The sequence below is a fragment of the Saccopteryx bilineata genome, chromosome 5, assembly GCF_036850765.1.
Source record: "Saccopteryx bilineata isolate mSacBil1 chromosome 5, mSacBil1_pri_phased_curated, whole genome shotgun sequence".
In the NCBI taxonomy this organism is placed as follows: domain Eukaryota; kingdom Metazoa; phylum Chordata; class Mammalia; order Chiroptera; family Emballonuridae; genus Saccopteryx; species Saccopteryx bilineata.
In genome coordinates, this window is record NC_089494.1 from 234397173 (window position 1) to 234415648 (window position 18476).

General features: G+C 40.6%; 1 protein-coding gene across 1 annotated transcript in view; it reads right to left on the bottom strand.

Moving 5' to 3' along the window:
• Positions 1-1706: 1706 nt before the first annotated feature.
• The window catches only part of GRXCR1 (glutaredoxin and cysteine rich domain containing 1), a 125255-nt gene continuing 108485 nt past the window's right edge, over positions 1707-18476 (bottom strand). The window contains exons 3-4 of the mRNA XM_066233230.1: positions 13511-13576; positions 1707-1886 (exon numbers count right to left, since the gene is read on the bottom strand). Of these exons, the coding sequence (XP_066089327.1) occupies positions 1707-1886; positions 13511-13576 (246 nt within the window). The remainder of the gene's footprint in view (positions 1887-13510; positions 13577-18476) is intronic.

The following is an 18476-nucleotide window of genomic DNA, read 5'->3' on the forward strand; positions in this document are numbered from 1 at the left end:
AACTCTGTTATTAGCAGTAGACTTAGCCTGCTATAAACTGTTCCATTATTACCACACTCAAACTCGCCATATTGGATTTCCTATTAGTTCCTCCAACATACAACTCGTTGCTGTCCTCAGGCTCTCCACACATGCTATCCTTTACCTGAAACACTGCCCCCCTTGTTGGCTGACTACTTTCCAATTGCCCAGCATGTCTGTTTAAATATTAGTTGCTCGACAGTCTTTTTTCAACATTTCCTAACTCATCTAAGTTGCTCCTTCTGCTATCCATACCATAGCAGAGTGTTCCATTTAGCATTTCTTTTTTCTTTTCTTTTTTTTTGTTTTTTGTATTTTTCTGAAGCTGGAAACAGGGAGGGACAGTCGGACAGACTCCCGCATGCGCCAGACCGGGATCCACCTGGCACGCCCACCAGGGGGGATGCTCTGCCCACCAGCGGGCGATGCTCTGCCCCTCCATGGGCGTTGCTCTGCCGTGACCAGAGCCACTCTAGCGCCCGGGGCAGAGGCCAAGGAGCCGTCCCCAGCGCCCGGGCCATCCTTGCTCCAATGGAGCCTTGGCTGTGGGAGGGGAAGAGAGAGACAGAGAGGAAGGAGGGGTGGGGGTGGAGAAGCAAATGGGCGCTTCTCCTATGTGCCCTGGCCGGGAATCTAACCTGGGTCCCCCGCACGCCAGGCCGACGCTCTACCGCTGAGCCAACCAGCCAGGGCCTCCATTTAGCATTTCTAAGACTCATCCCACTTAGAGTTATTTAATGTTTTCTTCCTTCTTAGAGGGTAAACACCACGAAAGAAATTATACTGTATACTGTGCCTAGCTGATTAGAAAGCATTTGGTAAATTATGTATAGCTTTTTATAATGCAGAAGTATGAAATATTTTGATGACCTTATTACAAATGTTGTGAAGGTGATTTATTAAAATCACTGATAAAGAAATTCATCCGAGTACAGATGTGTGTACAGTCTGGCATCGGCCAATAATTTCAGCAAAATTTCTCTGTCCACTTTGCTATGATTGCCTACTCTATGTACAATGTAGTTCCCTGTGTTTAGCTCAGCAGGACAAGAACAGCAGCCTTTCAGAGGACTTCCTGTGACAACTGCAGAAATCAGAGGCTTGAAGAAAAAAGTTCAAATAACTCTTCTAGCAGCTTTTTTATCATCACCAAAAAAAATAAATCCATCTGATAACATTCATTATTTATCATTAATAACATCAGCTCTAAGACATAAAAATAAATCTAGTCTAAGAATAAACGTGATCATACTCTTTCCCTCTATCCAGAGCTCTCTTCTTCCTTGCAGCTCGGACACACACAGAAATTTGTTACATACCTACAGGGTTGAATTAATTCACTAATAGGGTGATGCTGCAACACACACCATTAGATAGATATATTTTGTCATTTCTTTAGCAAATCAAACCCATTCTCAGAGTCAAGCTTTGGCTATCTTGGGATGGTACTGGGTAACTCCAGTTAGAAACCAGGATCTAGCACAGGGCATGGCACATAGCAGTTGTTAAATGCACATTTATTTAACAAATCAAATAAAACGGTCACAGTAAAAAATTCAGAACAAAGGCAATTATAGTAAACAAAATTTATTGATTAATCCATAAATGTGACCATTAAAAAAAAAGTATAAACCCAATTATTGCCCCGGATAATAAAATGAGGCTTTCCCCGGTAGAAGCACCGCCTAACCAGCACAGCTCTTACAGCGCTGAAGACCATTCTCGTTGCACGCCGTGCACTTCAGGGCCTTGAAAGAGTCTGTGAAGCAGTTTCGGAACACTGACATCTTGCTCCCATGGCACACGGAGCATGGGTGGAAGCCAAAGCCGCCACAGGAAGGACACTCGTGTGGATGCTGCACTCGCTGTGTAGAGCGGCAGAAGACAAGAGAGAGCAAGAAACATGTTACCATGAGTAACTCACTCAGCCTTTCTGTCTTCTATACTGTTGGTGGTCATAAAAATAATACTGGCATAAATATGGGTATGGATTGGACACACTTACTTGTATATATGTCACTCAGACTTGCAGAAAAATAGCTGAAGTTTCCTTTATTGCCCCATTAATGGCCATCAATAGCACAAGCTTAAATTTATATAGCTTGGTGCATTTTAGGTTGAAGGGCACACACTTAGAGAACCCTATCATATAAAAACACGTATTTACAAACAAACACACTTTCAACAGTTTCGTGTCTCTGTTTATAGAAAATAGTATCAATAGTATTGAGTCTGGGAAATCAGAATCTCAGAGACCTAAAGGCTGTCGTATGTAGTAGCCGCTACCAACTGGAGACCCAACATCATAGTGCACAGCTGAATATGTTTTGTTTTGTTTTGTTTGTTTTTTTGTATTTTTCCGAAGCTGGAAACGGGGAGAGACAGTCAGACTCCCGCATGCGCCCGACCGGGATCCACCCAGCATGCCCACCAGGGGGCGATGCTCTGCCCCTCCAGGGCGTCGCTCTGTTGCGACCAGAGCCACTCTAGTGCCTGGGGCAGAGGCCAAGGAGCCATCCCCAGTGCCCGGGCCATCTTTGCTCCAATGGAGCCTCGGCTGCGGGAGGGGAAGAGAGAGACAGAGAGGAAGGAGAGGGGGAGGGGTGGAGAAGCAGATGGGCGCTTCTCCTGTGTGCCCTGGCTGGGAATTGAACCCGGGACTTCTGCACGCCAGGCCGACGCTCTACCACTGAGCCAACCAGCCAGGGCTTGTTTTGTTTTTAAAAAGCACTTTCAAATGCATTATTACAAAGAAACTTCCCTCAACCTTCCTTTCACACATATAGACACCTTTGTAAAACAGATAATTCTTTAAGCAACTTTTTGTTCATTTTATATGTGAACAAAATCTTGGCCCTGGCAGGTTTGCTCAGTGGTACAGCATCCACTCCATGTGTCTATATCCCTGTTCGGCTTCCCCATCAGGGCACACAGAAGCAGCACTCATCTGCTTCTCCACCCCTGCCCCCTCCCACTGTCTATCCTTCCTCCTGCAGCCATGGTTCAACTGGAGAAAGTTGGCCCCTGGCACAGAGGATGGCTCCATGGCCTCTGCCTCAGGCGCTAGAAAATGGCACTTGTTGCAATGGAGCAAAGGCGCCAGATGGGCAGAGCATCATCCCCTTGAGGGTTTGCCGAGTTGGATCCTGGTCGGGGTGCATGTGAGAGTCTGTCTCTGCCTCCCCTCATCTCACTAAATAAAAAAAATAATAAAACAAAAAATGAAAATCTTGAGACGTTTACTTAAGTCTATAAAACTTCACAAGGTAGCTATCAGCCTTTCTACCTCAAGTAAAAATAAAGAACTCTGAAAGCAGAATGAGAATAACTAGGCAATGTTGAGGATATTATTTTGAAAATTATTTATACACATTTGTTTGCTTTCTTGAGTAGATAACCTTTGCAAGAGTTTACTAGTGGCATCCATCAGCTGGGGACAGATTAAGAGCCATTATAAAATGAATACAAAAAAAAAAGGTGAGTGAATATCAAGCTTCTTTTGACTTGCAAAATAAGAATTTGCAGCAATGTTTGAAAGCACATCTTTGAAACAAGAATATTGGCTAAAATAAGGTTAGGAAATGTGAATACACACACACACTCTCAGACAAACATGCTGGACATACATATATAAATATATATATAAAGCTCTTCTCTAGAGTTTCACAATTGCACATATAAAACTGTCAAAAAATGAATGAAAAGGAGCTAGATTAACTGTGTTTAACTCACCATTTTTCCAGCACAAACAACTATTATGAACCCTTTTCCCAAGATAAACTCTATTCTCTCACAGTTACTGGCTAACGGAATGTGCTTTGGGAAACAAACATTAAGGACATGGTTGCCTTCAAATTTATACATTCCCGGTCCACTTTTCAGATATGCATTTTCTGTAAATAGCAAGATTCGCGTGCAATTACAGTTTGACTTAGCTATTGCATCGAAATGGCAAAATTCACATAATAGCTCAGTTTTAGTTGTGCAAAATTACTTTGATGGAAAGTAATGGCTGCCAACCTGAATGACACAGACAACGAGCTCTGTCACGTGTGTAGAGATTCAAAGCTCTTCCAAAACGTGAGAGTGTGTGTAGCAATTCAGTTACCTCGTAGGTGGGATTTTCTCATTTCTTTGTGAAGGAGTTGGCCAAAAAATGGTATATCAAACTTAAAATTATGCATGATATTAAAATGTCTTTAGAAAAAACATCTTGAGTAAAAACAAACCTAGTGATGGAAATAGAGTGTGGTTTAAAAGTAAAATATAACAGAATTAGTAAGTAATGGTGTTCTTATCAAATTTTAGGAAAAATATGATAGAGCTATGCCAGAATGTTATATTAAAAATACTGAATGACTTGTATGGCGAGAACACCATGTAGTCAGAGCATGCTGGGTTGGCCTCGGTCCTGGAGAAAGAATTTGCAGGACCCCAGAGTCCAGGACTTCACCCAGTGGTGATGCATTACAAATTGGTCTGGGATCCAAGTGAAGTAGGATTGTCAAATTTTGCAACTATATGGATGTCCAGTTATATTTGAGTTTTAGGTAGGCCACAAATAATATTTTGTATAAGTAGGTGCCAAATATTTTATGGGAGATACTTAAACTAAGAAATTATTAATAATTTATCCAAGATTTAAATGTAAGTGGGAATCCCACATTTTAACTATTTACCAATTTCAGTATCTTAACAACCAGTACAAACGTGTTTCAATGTATTCAGTAACTAGTACAGCTGCACCAGTGCACACGAGCCAACTGTTAACTCTCGCTATAACCCAGGACACATGTGAATGACCAAATTCTTGAACAGCATATAGTTTTGAGGTAAAATATGTTTGTGAGGACGAGTAAAGAAAAACAAAGCTGAAATGAATGTGACTTATAGGCGGCTTCTTAGGCTCATTGACTAGCTGTGTAACTCACTCCAAACAACAGGCTCAGAGCACACAATTCAAACTGATAACTCAACAAAAAGAAAAATTATGTTCCATCACGGACCTACAATATGACTGACAAAGATTACTTTCAAAGGACCAAAATGCCATACATTAAATCCGCTAGTACCATTTGTATGCTGTTTCTTAATAGTTTTATCTGCAAATCAGCTCAAATAAATTTTCTAGAATAAAATTAGTATATAAACACTAATGGCTGAATTGTCATTTTAAAGAGAATCACAAATGGACCAAGGCCATCCTAAAATAATGTCACCAGAATCCATGCAATGCTAATATGACACCTGTCTTTTACTCAACGGGTTATTGAGATGATTCAATGAGTTAATTCAAGAAAAATGAATAGAATATTGCCTGACACACAGTAATACCTCAATAAAGTTAGAATTTTTAGCTATATTTCAATAATAAATCATTAACTTTTAAGAGATTTTTGTTAACTACTGCTTCAAGCAAAATTGCTGTGGTCATATGATATCATTTTCTATCATTCTTAAAGTCATTTCATTTAAATTCTTCTTCTATACTAAATCTTTTAGTTTAAGGTCTTGGGGGAGAGTAACGTTTCAATCCATGTGTGAATTCTGATGTCCTAGAACACAGTGTTGGAAAGAATATGAGACCACTTCCATTCCTAAGAAAAATTAGCTATTTCAGCCACAAACTTGGACAGAATGGCTTACAGAGCCCTGTAGAATTTATACGCAATTTTCATACCAACCTTATTTTAGAAATGAGAAAACAAAGCCTCTGAATAAGTAAAGAAAAAAATGTTTAGGTTACAGGAATATTAGAAAACTAGAAATTGAAGGACTCTCTTCAAGAGAAAAATCCATTGTTTTTTCTCTTTAACATAGTTGTGACCTTTGTTTACATCCATTTTTCCCAAATAATATATGATGCAGGATTCCCAAATGTAAACAGTTCTGAGGATAAATGTTACGACTAAAGTGGAAGTGGGCTGGGGGTGGCAGTGGGGCTGAGACCACCCACTAAGGTCCCCCAGGGCTCCTGTAGCCTCCAGGAAGGAATCCCATTCCTATTACATCATCCAGTACAATCTACCTCATTAGATCTTCTACTAAAAATAAACAATCCAGGCATTCCTAACCATCTCCTTCAGAGAGCGCTTTTGTTATACTGGATCTCTGGTTGTTCCAGCTTAAAGTCTTCCTTATAAAGAAAAGAATCTGGTTTATGTTAGATGCTCTTTTGTCCTAAGGCCCAGCACCGCCACAGAGTTTTGCCCTCAGGGATGAAAGTGAAATGAGCGAAAGAAGTCCCCCAAACTTAGACGATGTTCCAGCTTTGAGGAAGGGGGAATAACTGCATCATTATTATTAGCAACAAAACAGACTTCTACTTTCCATGAAGAAGTCTACTCAAAGACTTTGACCTTCATGCAACTAAGGAATTGAGGGTAGCTCTTCAGTGTTCTGGTGTCCAGCAAAGTGAGAGGCCATGTGGAATTAGTTGAGAATAGCACCCAGAGTACAGAATCTACAGAATGTCACTGCTCTGAATAGTGGTTTGGGGTAAAAGCATGACCCTTTGGAGTGCAATTCAAAAAAAACAAGTGAAAATCATCCTCCTGTTCATCTCTTTCTGTTCACATATTCTTAGTGAAGGACTTTTTTTTTTTTTTTTTGTATTTTTCTGAAGTTGGAAATGGGGAGGCAGTCAGACAGACTCTCGCATGCGCCCGGGATCGACCCCGCACGCCCACCAGGAGGCGATGCTCTGCCCATCTGGGGCATTGCTCTGTTGCAACCAGAGCCATTCTAGCATCTGAGGCAGAGGCCACAGAGCCATCCTCAGCGCCCGGGACAACTTTGCTCCAATGGAGCCTTGGCTGTGGGAGGGGAAGAGAGAGACAGAGAGGAAGGAGAGGGGGGAGGGGTGGAGAAGCAGATGGTCGCTTCTCCTGTGTGCCCTGGCTGGGAATCGAACCCGGGACTCCTGCACGCCAGGCCGACGCTCTACCACTGAGCCAAACGGCCAGGGCTGAAGTACTTTTTAACAATAGATATTCAGCAGTATCTAAGAGAGACTTATTCATTCATCTGACAAATATTTTGGGAGTGTCCACTTGCTGGGCACTGTGCAAGGCACTGGGAATACAGCAGTGAACCAGACACCTCCCTGTTCTCTTAAAGAAAAAGCTTAGCCCCAACCTTAGATCTTTGAGTAGGTCCACTCCATACTACAGTCATCTGAGTTGAAACAACAGGAACTCCCAAATTTCTGACAAAGGTCCAAAGGACAAGGACACAAAGGTAGAGTTCATAAATGACAGTCAAATGGATTTCTTTTGTAGCAAAAATTCAAATTTCAGAAATATAAAGTGTTTGTTGTTTTCTAATATGGAAATAAGATGAACAGATCAATAATCTTTAATGTCTTCTTCAAGTTCAGAAAATAAATGCACTTGTTATTCTTAACCTCTGGTCATCAGATCCTATTCCAGAACAGCTTTAAAGTCCCTTAAGTATTGTACCAGAGAGGAAGCAATTTATCTGAGTCTTTGTGACCATAAACTTCATCATCCAAATTGTCTATGAAGCAGGCTTAACCCATAAACAAATTGTCAAAGAGTGCACACTTGACATATATATAGTCATATCTGGATGATTCAGCTTTGTGTATGTACTTTGCTTTAAACTATATTCAACAATTTAATTCAGCAAATGCTTATTAAGTGCCTAATGAACACCTCTCAGTCTGACCAAGCTGCTAATAAACAGAATCTTAACTGATAGTTAAGAGTTTCTGGCATCCTCAATTTGCAGAGTTGGGAAAGAAACCACTGAACAGAATGCAAACACAGCAGAAAATTGTAGCTATTGATACTAACTGGATAACCTGAATGTGTGAATCTGATTTTTTAACCCAAACTACCATAAGCCTACTGAAATGATGTACATATTTCAGAGACAGGCAGACTGAGCACATAGCCTGGTTTCCCCAGTGAGTAGGTGGTGCTCTGGGGCTGTAGTCTCTGAACATGCTGTGGCCATGTCCCCTCTGAGAGGAGCCATCATCCAAGATGGTGCTTCTCCTGCTAGGGTCAGGATGGGCTTTGACAGCTCCAATGCCTTGTGCAGACAGCCTGTGCCATTCCCAGCATGCTCTGTGCATTGCTGGGCATCTTGCCTCTGTTCTACATGAACAACAAATAAGGAGTCACCAGCCCTCAGGGAAGAATCAGGTTTTCCAAGAAAAAAAACGGATTCTATATTGGCAATATCACTAGAAACAACAACACAATGTTTGCTCATAGCTTGAAAAAAAAAAGTAGCAAGGCAAAATCTTACTTAGATTTTCTCTACCATCTGAGGATGTTAACCCAGTATCTGCCATCACAAGGTGTTGGCTAATACACTTTGGTTCCCTTGTCTTCTCTGTGTGCAGACCAGCGGATCAGTTATCCATCTGGGTTACAGCTTTTGGGGAATCCTAACTCACTTCTTGGCTTTTAATCTGTAGCCTATTTATGAATATAAATAAATATATAACTATAACAGTAAATAAGTTTTACCAAATAATGCTGTTCTTTTTATTCATCTTTTTTGCCCAAGCATTCTCCTACATAAAATAACAACTTTTCTCTCTTTTTCATTAATTAATATTTTTGCCTTCTTAAAAATATCCTTGGATGGAAAAGGATTAAACTAAAAAATATTTACTGGATGCCTATTATTTGCCAATCCTTGTACGAGGCACCAAAAGTAAAGAATAGAACCAAATAAACAAGCATCTGTGTCCACCTGGATCTCCTCTTCTATCGGGAGGATCCTCTGTGAACTGTCTCAGGAGCAGAGCCTGCACTGGTACAGCTAGCCTCATTGGACTCGAGTCCCACACGAGTTATCACCATATTTCACTTGCTTCTGTTGCCTTTGGCCAGCCCCTCCTGTGAGAGGTCACTGACAATCTTCATCAACAAATCAGACCCACTCAGCTTCCCAGAACAATTTTTACTTGGGAGTAATGTTTGCTAAAATTATTGGACCAGGAAACTTGAAATTATTTGCTGTCGCCATTGTTGATTGCCCTACTGCAGCTGTTGGCCTGTTTTCTCACCATTAGTTGTGATAACTGCTGAAAACTGGGGTCTGAATTATGAGGACCAGGCAGTCATAGTTTACTATGTAGCTCCCAGGTAACAGCACATTAGAACTTGGTAGGATCTCTCTGTTTTCTCTAAAGTTACTACCAATTTGCATATCTTCCATGATTTTCCATGAGTATCAGAGCCAAATGTTAACACCCAGTCTGTTCCCTGGACCTAATATTCTATCTACCTCTCAGTAAACTTCTCACCTGGCCTTGGGTCCTGCCACATGGGGTCAGATTTCCCAGAAACCTACATTACACTTAATTCAAGAGTGATGACAGCATAGATTCATGATTAAGACTGTGGACCTTGGAGTCAGACTGATTAGAATCATAAATTTACTCTTTATCAAGTAATTTACTCTTCTGTGCCTCTATTACTTTGTCTGTAAAATGGGAGTTATAAGATAAACTACCTTGAAGAGTTGTTGTGAGGTTTCAAACACTTAGGACATAAAATACCAAGAATATTACTTGCTGCACAGTAAAGACTCCAATGTTTCCCAGCTCAGGAACACTTCACTTCTGCTCCACTGCCAAAAACCAACCAGAAGAATGAAATGGGTTTGGATCTGAATCTTGCATCCTTTACCCACTTTGTTTAGCTCATCCAACTGATTCTCCAGAGCCAATCTCTTTATTTGGTTAACAATTTGTTTTAAACTCCAGGTTCTTTCACAGGCAGAGTTCAGGGTTTTCTTGCATTCAAATTCTCTACCAGTTTGGTTACATGGGCAAAGCAGCCCAACGAATTATAGCACCTTAAATGCCTATAACATTAGAAGCCAACAATATCATACCATTCTTTTTAACACTAGTCTAAATGTTTGTGCCACATGTTGTCATCAGTAGAATAGAGACGGACTTAATGAAGAGAATAAAATCTTCTTCCCAAAATTCTTTGCACTGAGAGAGAGAGAGGTTACACTTATACTTTTTTGTTAATAAAGTTGAAGAATTAAAAAATATAAACTCAAAGGATTAAAAATCCATGAATACCTAAGGCAGTCATCAATCTTTAAAAAGAATAATGAGGGAGATTCGCCCTGTAAGAATCTAATAGTTGTTATTAAACCACAAAAGTAAAAACAGTATGTTACTGGTACAACAAAAAACAATGGGATCAATGGAATTTACTAGAGAGCTCAGACAAAGTCCCAAGTGTTTATGGGGATTCACTACAGTATAAAGTTGACACAACAAAGCAATAATTATTAGACAATGTCGGGATGCTGGCTCACCATATGTAAAAAAAAAATGGAATTGGATTTTATGTCAACTAAATACCTAGATGTGAAAAATGATAAATCCAATATAAGAAAATGTGTGACAATATCTTTCTGACCTTAAGATGGGAGGGTATTTTATAAATAAAATTCAAAAGCACAAAACACAGAAGAATGATGGTTTCCATTATATTAAAGAAATTCTGTTTGGGCAAACAGCACCATGAAGTAAGCTAAAAAAAAAAAAAAAGAAGGAAACATTGCAATGACCAAAACCAACAAAAAATTAACATCTAGAACAGTGATCCTCAACCTTTTTTGGGCCATGGACCGGTTTATTGTTAGAAAATATTTTCACAGACCGGCCTTTAAGGTGGGACAGATAAATGTATCACGTGACTGAGACAAGTGTCAAGAGTGAGTCTTAGACAGATGTAACAGAGGGAATCTGGTCATTTTTAAAAAAATAAAACATCGTTCAGACTTAAATATAAATAAAATGGAAATAATGTAAGTTATTTATTCTTTCTCTGTGGACCGGTACCAAATGGCCCACGGACAGGTACCGGTCCATGGCCTGGGGGTTGGGGACCACTGATCTAGAATATAGAAGGACTTTCTGAAAATCAACCCCCCAGAAAAGTGAGTCCAAGATTTAATGGCAAAAGTATAAGAATACAGAATTTTCAGAAGAAAAAATGGTAAAAATCTACCAAGCATACAATAAAATGTCCAAACTAAATGGCAATCAGGAAAAATGTAAATTAAAACAATAAAGCAATATACCTCTATTCCTATTGCCTTGGAAAAAAATAGACAGCTGTAAATCAAAGAACAATGTAAAATAATAGTCAGGAATGTAGGAACATACGAAAGCTTTCTCTGTAGTAGGGAGTGTTGAATGATGCAACCATTGCAGAACACCATCTGGCAATCCCTGAAAAACGAAGTATGTGCACAAACTCTAATCCAGCAATTTCCACTCGCAGGGAAATCCAGAGGGAACATGTTCAAGATTGTTCCTTCCAAAACTGTGTGTTTGATGGAAGGAATTGAAGGACATCCTGGGTGCCCATCAGTGGAAGAGAGGGTAAATTAAAAAACAGTGGGTGGGCTTCATGGAGTTACACAGTCCAAAACAGAAGCTGCTAGTCACATGTGGCTATTTGAATTTAAATTTAAATCAAGGCCCTGTCCGGTTGGCTTGGTGGCAGAGCATCGGCCCAGCATGTGGATGTCCCTGGTTCAATTCCAAGAGAGGGCACACAGGAAAAGCAACCATCTGCTTCTTCACCCCTCCACCTCCCCCTTCCCTCTTTTTCTCTCTCTTCTCCTCCCATAACCGTGGCTCAATGGGTTCAGCCTAGGTGCTGAGGATGGCTCTGTGGCACCTCCACCTCAGGCGCTAAAAGTAGCTCAGTTGTGAGCATGGCCTCAGGTAGGCATCTGCCCCAGACAGGTGTTGCCAGGTGGATCCCAGTTGGGGCACATGCATGAGTCTGTCTCTTTATCTCCTCTTTTCTCACTTGGAAAAGAGAAAAAATAATTAATCAAGAAACATTAAGTAAAATTAAAAATTCAGGTCCTTTGTCACAATAGCTGCAGTGTCACAGTAGCTCAATAGCCATATGCAGCCTGTGGCTATTATTTTGGATAATACGAATGTAAATATTGCCATCATGAAGAAAGTTATATTGAACAGTGTTATGTAGAACTATGCAGCACTTAAGAGAAATAGATTAAATACATTCACACAGCAATATATATGGTACCTAAAAACATAGTGCCTAGAGGAAATATGAAACAAAATTAGATATATTCCATAACACCATTTACATAAATTTAAAATGTGCATAGAAAATAATAATACACGTTAACTTACTTAACTCAAATAAAAAGACACATATTAACCCAAATTAATGGGATCATGAAGTTGGAGGAGGGTATAGGTACAGAAGGAAAGAAATTAACTCCATAGGTACAAAAGGAAAGAAATTAACTCCATAGGTACAAAAGGAAAGAAATTAACTCCATAGGTACAAAAGGAAAGAAATTAACTCCATTCACGGAGATTTTTGAGCTGGAAGGCGTTTTAGACTATTGAGTCCACGCCCACATTGTGTTTGTCCTTCTGGGAAATGTCACCATATGAATGAAAGAGGATGTCCACAACCAAGGAGCATATTGTTTCTTTGGGACATCAAGTACCCAAAGAAAGGTAATGCAAAATTTAAAAGACTTTAATAAGCACTCACCAAAAAAGAGGGTGACAGAAATTCAAAGGTGGGAGAGATCAGGAAAGATTTGGGGAAGAAGTGATATTGCAGGTGGGCCTCGAGGGTGGCGGAGGTAAATGCTGAATTGGAACAACCGTATTGCAGGAAAACAGAACAGCTTCCACAAAGGAATAAACCACACAGAGTTCTTCCTTTCCGCGGACGTGGAAGGAATGGTTGACAATCATAAACAAGGTCAGCAAAGGAGCAAAGGAGACTAGACCCATGATGAGCAGGTAGGGGCACAGGCGCTAGATCCCAGGCAAGCAGATTGCCTCGCTCACCTGGAAGGTCCCGGTTCATGTGTCTGTCCCAGAGTAATTATAAACACACCTGTGCACTCGCAAATGTCTCCGTTTGCATGATAAAATATATAGATCATCTTCTTACATATAGAGAAAAATAAGCTTAGCAGAGAGGTATTGAGGGTGTTCTGGCTGCATATTGATTTGATATATTGTATATTTAAATAATCATTTCTCTGACGCTGTAATAATCAGTATAGGAACAAAATGTTAATGCACACTTTTATAGAAATAAATTTTCTGTAATCTTTAGAAATGATGAGTTGGACCATGAAAAAAATAAAATAATGTAAATGAAGAATTTTAAATGTGCTTCGAGACAAGTGTCTGATTTGAAACACTTTATTAGCATTGTCTCTATTAGAGAGAATTAGGCTCTAATAAAACCGACTCTAATAATACTGTGAGCTCGTTAGAAGCTAATACCAACGTCACTCGAGCTGGAGCAAACTTAACGGCAGGTGCCATCAAACGAAAACTGCCACACATATCCTGTTACGTATTTGTAAGAACATGGGAAAATCGAATTAGGAAAACTCAATTACAGTCAGAATGTGTCTAACATTTTGATTACTAAAAATAAGTTGCTAAAAGCACAATTACCTCAATTTTGGTTAAGAGGTCTTGCAGTTCTCCTGATTCATTCATTGACAAAATTTTCTCAGCACCCTATTAACAAGAGAGGGCAAGGGGAAAGAAAATCCATTTTGTTAGTATTGGAAAGAAACAAAGTTCTAGCCAGGGAAGTTTAACCTACAAAATACTGAGCCCTATTCTTCCCATCAATCTAAGTAAATTTACAACCAGGAGGCCAAAGAGGAGAAGCAATGTCTCTTTCCTTTCAGATGGTCTCCCATCCAGCAGGATGCTGTGGGCGAGAGGAGCACGGCCCCCCACAGGGGGCGAGCACTGGAAAGCCCACAGCTGCTAGAGTAAGCCCCATGTGAAAGGCTCCTGCACACCCATCAGAGATGTTCAGGGACCCTGAACCCGACTCTGCTGTCTCTTCCCTGTTCCAGGCCATTCTGAACATGGTCTTCCTGAGGACCCAGGCAGGGGGTTGACTGCAGAGCCCACGTTTCCACCCTCCGAAACTTTACTGTTAAAATGAGAACGGGGCGATGTACGCACTCTTCCATGAAGCCATCGCGTTTCCTCCAGCTACACATTTTCCTTTCCTGCCCAGGGTCTGCCTCCATTCTCCCACTCCACTCTCCAACGTATAGTCATAGAGGGGGAAGAAGGACAACTTGGGGCAAGTATTTCTAACCAAAGGCAGAGACTCCATCTGCCTTATTTACATCACATCACCAACACGGAATGTGGAATCCACTGCTGAGTCATCAAGACAGGGAAAACGCCAGCACACAGTACACACTTTTTGGACTTCTGTTTGCACTGGACAGAGGAGAAAACCCAGACTCACTTCAAAATAAAAGGTTTCTAGTTCTTAAGGAGGTAGCAGGATACCTTTATGTAAACACAAAGCAAAGTAACATACAAAGTAGCATAGACAGTAAGTGTCAAATGAATGATGCAGAAAACTGTGAGCTAGGAAGTCACAACAAGGGAACAAAGATCTGCTATTCAGGGTAGAGAAGGATTTCTGGGGTTGGTGGCATGTGATCCAGACCTTGGAGACTAGGTGAGGTTTCTAAGATAGGCTGGGCCGCTAGGCAATTCCTGTAGAGATGTATAGGAGCCTTTATTTCTGGGTTTCACTTTACATCAGTTTATCTAATATAATTTATAACATCTTAATCACCATCAGAAATGTCAACTTGACATATTAAAAAGCACTATGAATGAATACATAGGGCTACAGAGAACATGTGTCGCTCTACAAGGTAGGTTATACTCTTTTATTTGTGGGTAGTTTTGCCAGGAATATAAATGTGATTCCCCTAACATGAGAACAAAGGTAACAAAAGCACCAAATAAAACATAAAATTCTAAAACGTAGTAATATCTGGTGATATTTTACTGTTGCTACATTCTTTGTCTTTTAAAAGTTAGCCAAGCTAAAACGGGAAAAGCCTCTGAGGTAGTTGGTACAAGGATCAAAGCTGTACGGAAACAATATAGGAGTCCTTTTTCTTCAATGGAAGAAAACGCACCGCAGTGACTGTAAGCAGAATGAATGCGCCAGAGACGGGATCGGACCTCCGCTCGCCAGCTCTTCTCCTAGCAGTCAGCATGTTCATCCTCTAGCGCAGTGATTTTCAACCTTTTTTTTTTTCATGGCACAAACACACACTAATTACTAAGGTCAGTGCCCCTGACTAAATACAACCATTTTCATCTCATGGCACAAATAAATTAGTTACTAAAGAAGAAGAGGCCCTGGCCGGTTGGCTCAGTGGTAGAGCGTCGGCCTAGCGTGCGGAGGACCCGGGTTCGATTCCCGGCCAGGGCACACAGGAGAAGCGCCCATTTGCTTCTCCACCCCTCCGCCACGCTTTCCCTCTCTGTCTCTCTCTTCCCCTCCCGCAGCCAAGGCTCCATTGGAGCAAAGATGGCCCGGGCGCTGGGGATGGCTCTGTGGCCGCTGCCTCAGGCGCTAGAGTAGCTCTGGTCGCAACATGACGACGCCCCGGAGGGGCAGAGCATTGCCCCCTGGTGGGCAGAGCGTCGCCCCATGGTGGGCGTGCCGGGTGGATCCCGGTCGGGCGCATGCGGGAGTCTGTCTGACTGTCTCTCCCTGTTTCCAGCTTCAGAAAAATGGAAAAAAAAAAAAAAAAAAAGAAGAAGAAGTCAGGGACCCTTTTTCTTTAGTAATTAGTTGATGAGTGTGTGAGAAACAAAGGTTGAAAATCACTGCTAGCGCACAGGCCAGGAAAGGACGACCTCATTATTCTTAAATGAATGGAGCACGCTGGGCCTCCTTCAGACAATTCCAGCACCATCGCTATTATGGAAGTATGTAGATTCCATGCTTCAGATGAAATGCAGGCTTTGCCCACTTCAAGCAATATCCCTAAAGGCTAGGTAATCAAGACACCCAGGCGTCTAGTGCACTGGTGGTGTATGAAGTGCTTCAGATGGGGGGGAATCTTTGCCCTGTAACAGAGACCTGGGAGGGTCTCACGCTCAAGTGCTGCTACTCAACCTGGCCTCCACCCAAACTCCATCTGGCCAGCCCTCAGATTATTTCCTGGGAAGGAGTCCTCGGTCCTTGCGTCCACGCTGAGCAGAAGCAGAAGCCCAAAACCCCCTTGTGTCCCCATGGGTGCCACGTTCTCCCCCTCCCCCTGGCCCTGTCCTTGCTGAACCCAAGGACAAGATCACACAGGCAGAGAGGAAATGAGACGTGCTCCCTCTGCTCCTGAGCAGCAGCAGGACGGGGATCTCAGCCCCTCTGGCAAGTTTCAGAGAACACTGAGATTCGCCCTTCCTGAGATATGGGACTCGCTCCATCTCTCCTGCTCGCCCTTCATTTGCTAGTCCACAGGCCTCACTCCCTCCAGCTTTCCATCAACAGTATCTCTGTTATTACCTGGCCGAAAAATGCACCCTTGTGTCCATAAAAGAGTGTATATCCTTCTGTGTTGATATTCTAAAGGAAATAATCTTTTCCTACATGATACTTGACTAAGAATGTTGCATGTAAGTTTGTTAGTTTTTAATTATAACTCTATATTCATTAATCATTCTACTCTCTGGCATAGTTTACCCAGATTTTCGGGATACCTGTGGAAATATTTCCAGTATATTTTTCAGTAATCATTTTTTTCTGAAAATTAATACAGTCCTAAAAATAATGATAATAGCAATATATTCAGTGCATTACAGTTAGTGGCTCTTCTAATCATCAGTGAAAAGCAAGCATTCTTACCTCCATTTTTAAAATGAAGAAGCTGAACTTTGAAGAGAGTAAAGAACATGCTCAGGGCCTTTTTGTTCATCAGTCCAAGGCCAGACCAGATCCTGATTTCAGTTCTTGCTGCCTCTCTGACCTACACTCTGTCCTTTGTACAACGCATGCTAACTGCTCACTGATACACGTAACTATGTTAGTGAAGAAAAGTGATAACTGGGGAACGTCTCAGTCTGTAGTTAGAATTCACTGTTTGTTGAGTTAGGTGCCCAAGGAGGTGAAATGAATGAAAGCTTCCATCACAATGACCCCCAGAACGAATGTGCTGGAGAAGCCTGTTCTTTTTATACTTCATTACTGTACTTTTTCCCCCAGTTATTTCTAATATGTTCTGTACGTGATGAAAGGACTTACATCATTCTAGTTCAATACATGAAATTAGCTTTATTCTCAAATAGGTCCCACCTTAAAATTCTGGGTATTGGGCTGTGAACTGTGAACAAGCCACTTGATTTCACATGTGACAGATATCTTAGATAAAGTCAGTTTGCATAATTTTCTTCATGGATGGATCTCTAAACAGAGACCATACCTTCAAAGAGTTTTTTAAAAGGTGAGAAAAGTAATCAGCCCCTTGCTAACCAGGACAGCCAGAACACTCGCTCACCATATTTGATGTCTGAATGTGCAAAACGTGCACCATATTCAGTTATGCATATGTCCATCCATTTATTCTCATAGCCAACAGTATTTTCAGCCCTATTATGGGTTGGGTACAATGCTAACTGTGAGAGAAGTAACAATAAGAAAAAAAATGGCTCCTTTTCCTGAGGAAATGCAGTCTTTTGGAGAAGACAGATATTAAACACAAGATTAAATAAATAAATGCAAACTTACAATTGTCATAAATACTACAAAAGAGCATTGGTGCAATACACTATAAAGCATATAGTAAGGTGAATTTCACCTAAACAAGAAGATTCGTTAAACTCCACTATTACATAATTTTTAGGAAGAATAGTAGCTAACTGAGCACATAAAATAAAGGAAGGAAATTAATTCGGGCAATAAGGTTACCAAATATTATCTGTATGTCACTCTTTGTAATTACCATTTCCTTCCATTCAAAATAAGAACATCTGTGTTTTATGAAATGTTCTATGATACTCTGCATAGTATTTTGAATCCATTCCCCGGAGCAAACAGAGGTAAGATACTAGGTCACAATGTAAATGATCTATTTTAACAATGTGCTGAAATAAATAATAGATTGGTATAAACCAGCTGTACTTAGCACATTCTTCTAGATTTGGGGGGAAAGCTGCAAAGAGTTTCCAAACATCATCATCATAATAATAATAATAAACAAATACAAACATTTAATTTTTTCAAAAAATTGTTTAAAATCACACATACAGACTTCAGTTATCTTGTTGCTGCTCTATCTCCATGTTGATATTCAGGCTCCAGTTTCCACATGGAACACTGATATTTGAAAACCACTCACCTGACATTTCTGAGAGCTCCAGAAGAACTAGAAGAATGCTCTTACTAACCAAGCCAAACACAATATTTAATTCTATCTATCTATCTATCTATATGTATATATAGACATATATAATTTTATTATATGTATATATATTTATTTTATTTTAATTTACACTTATTCATACCTCATTTCATGTTACTAAAAAAGCAGCTTGCAACAAAAGCTCCATGCAATAATATAATAAAAGTGAATAGGAAGTCAGG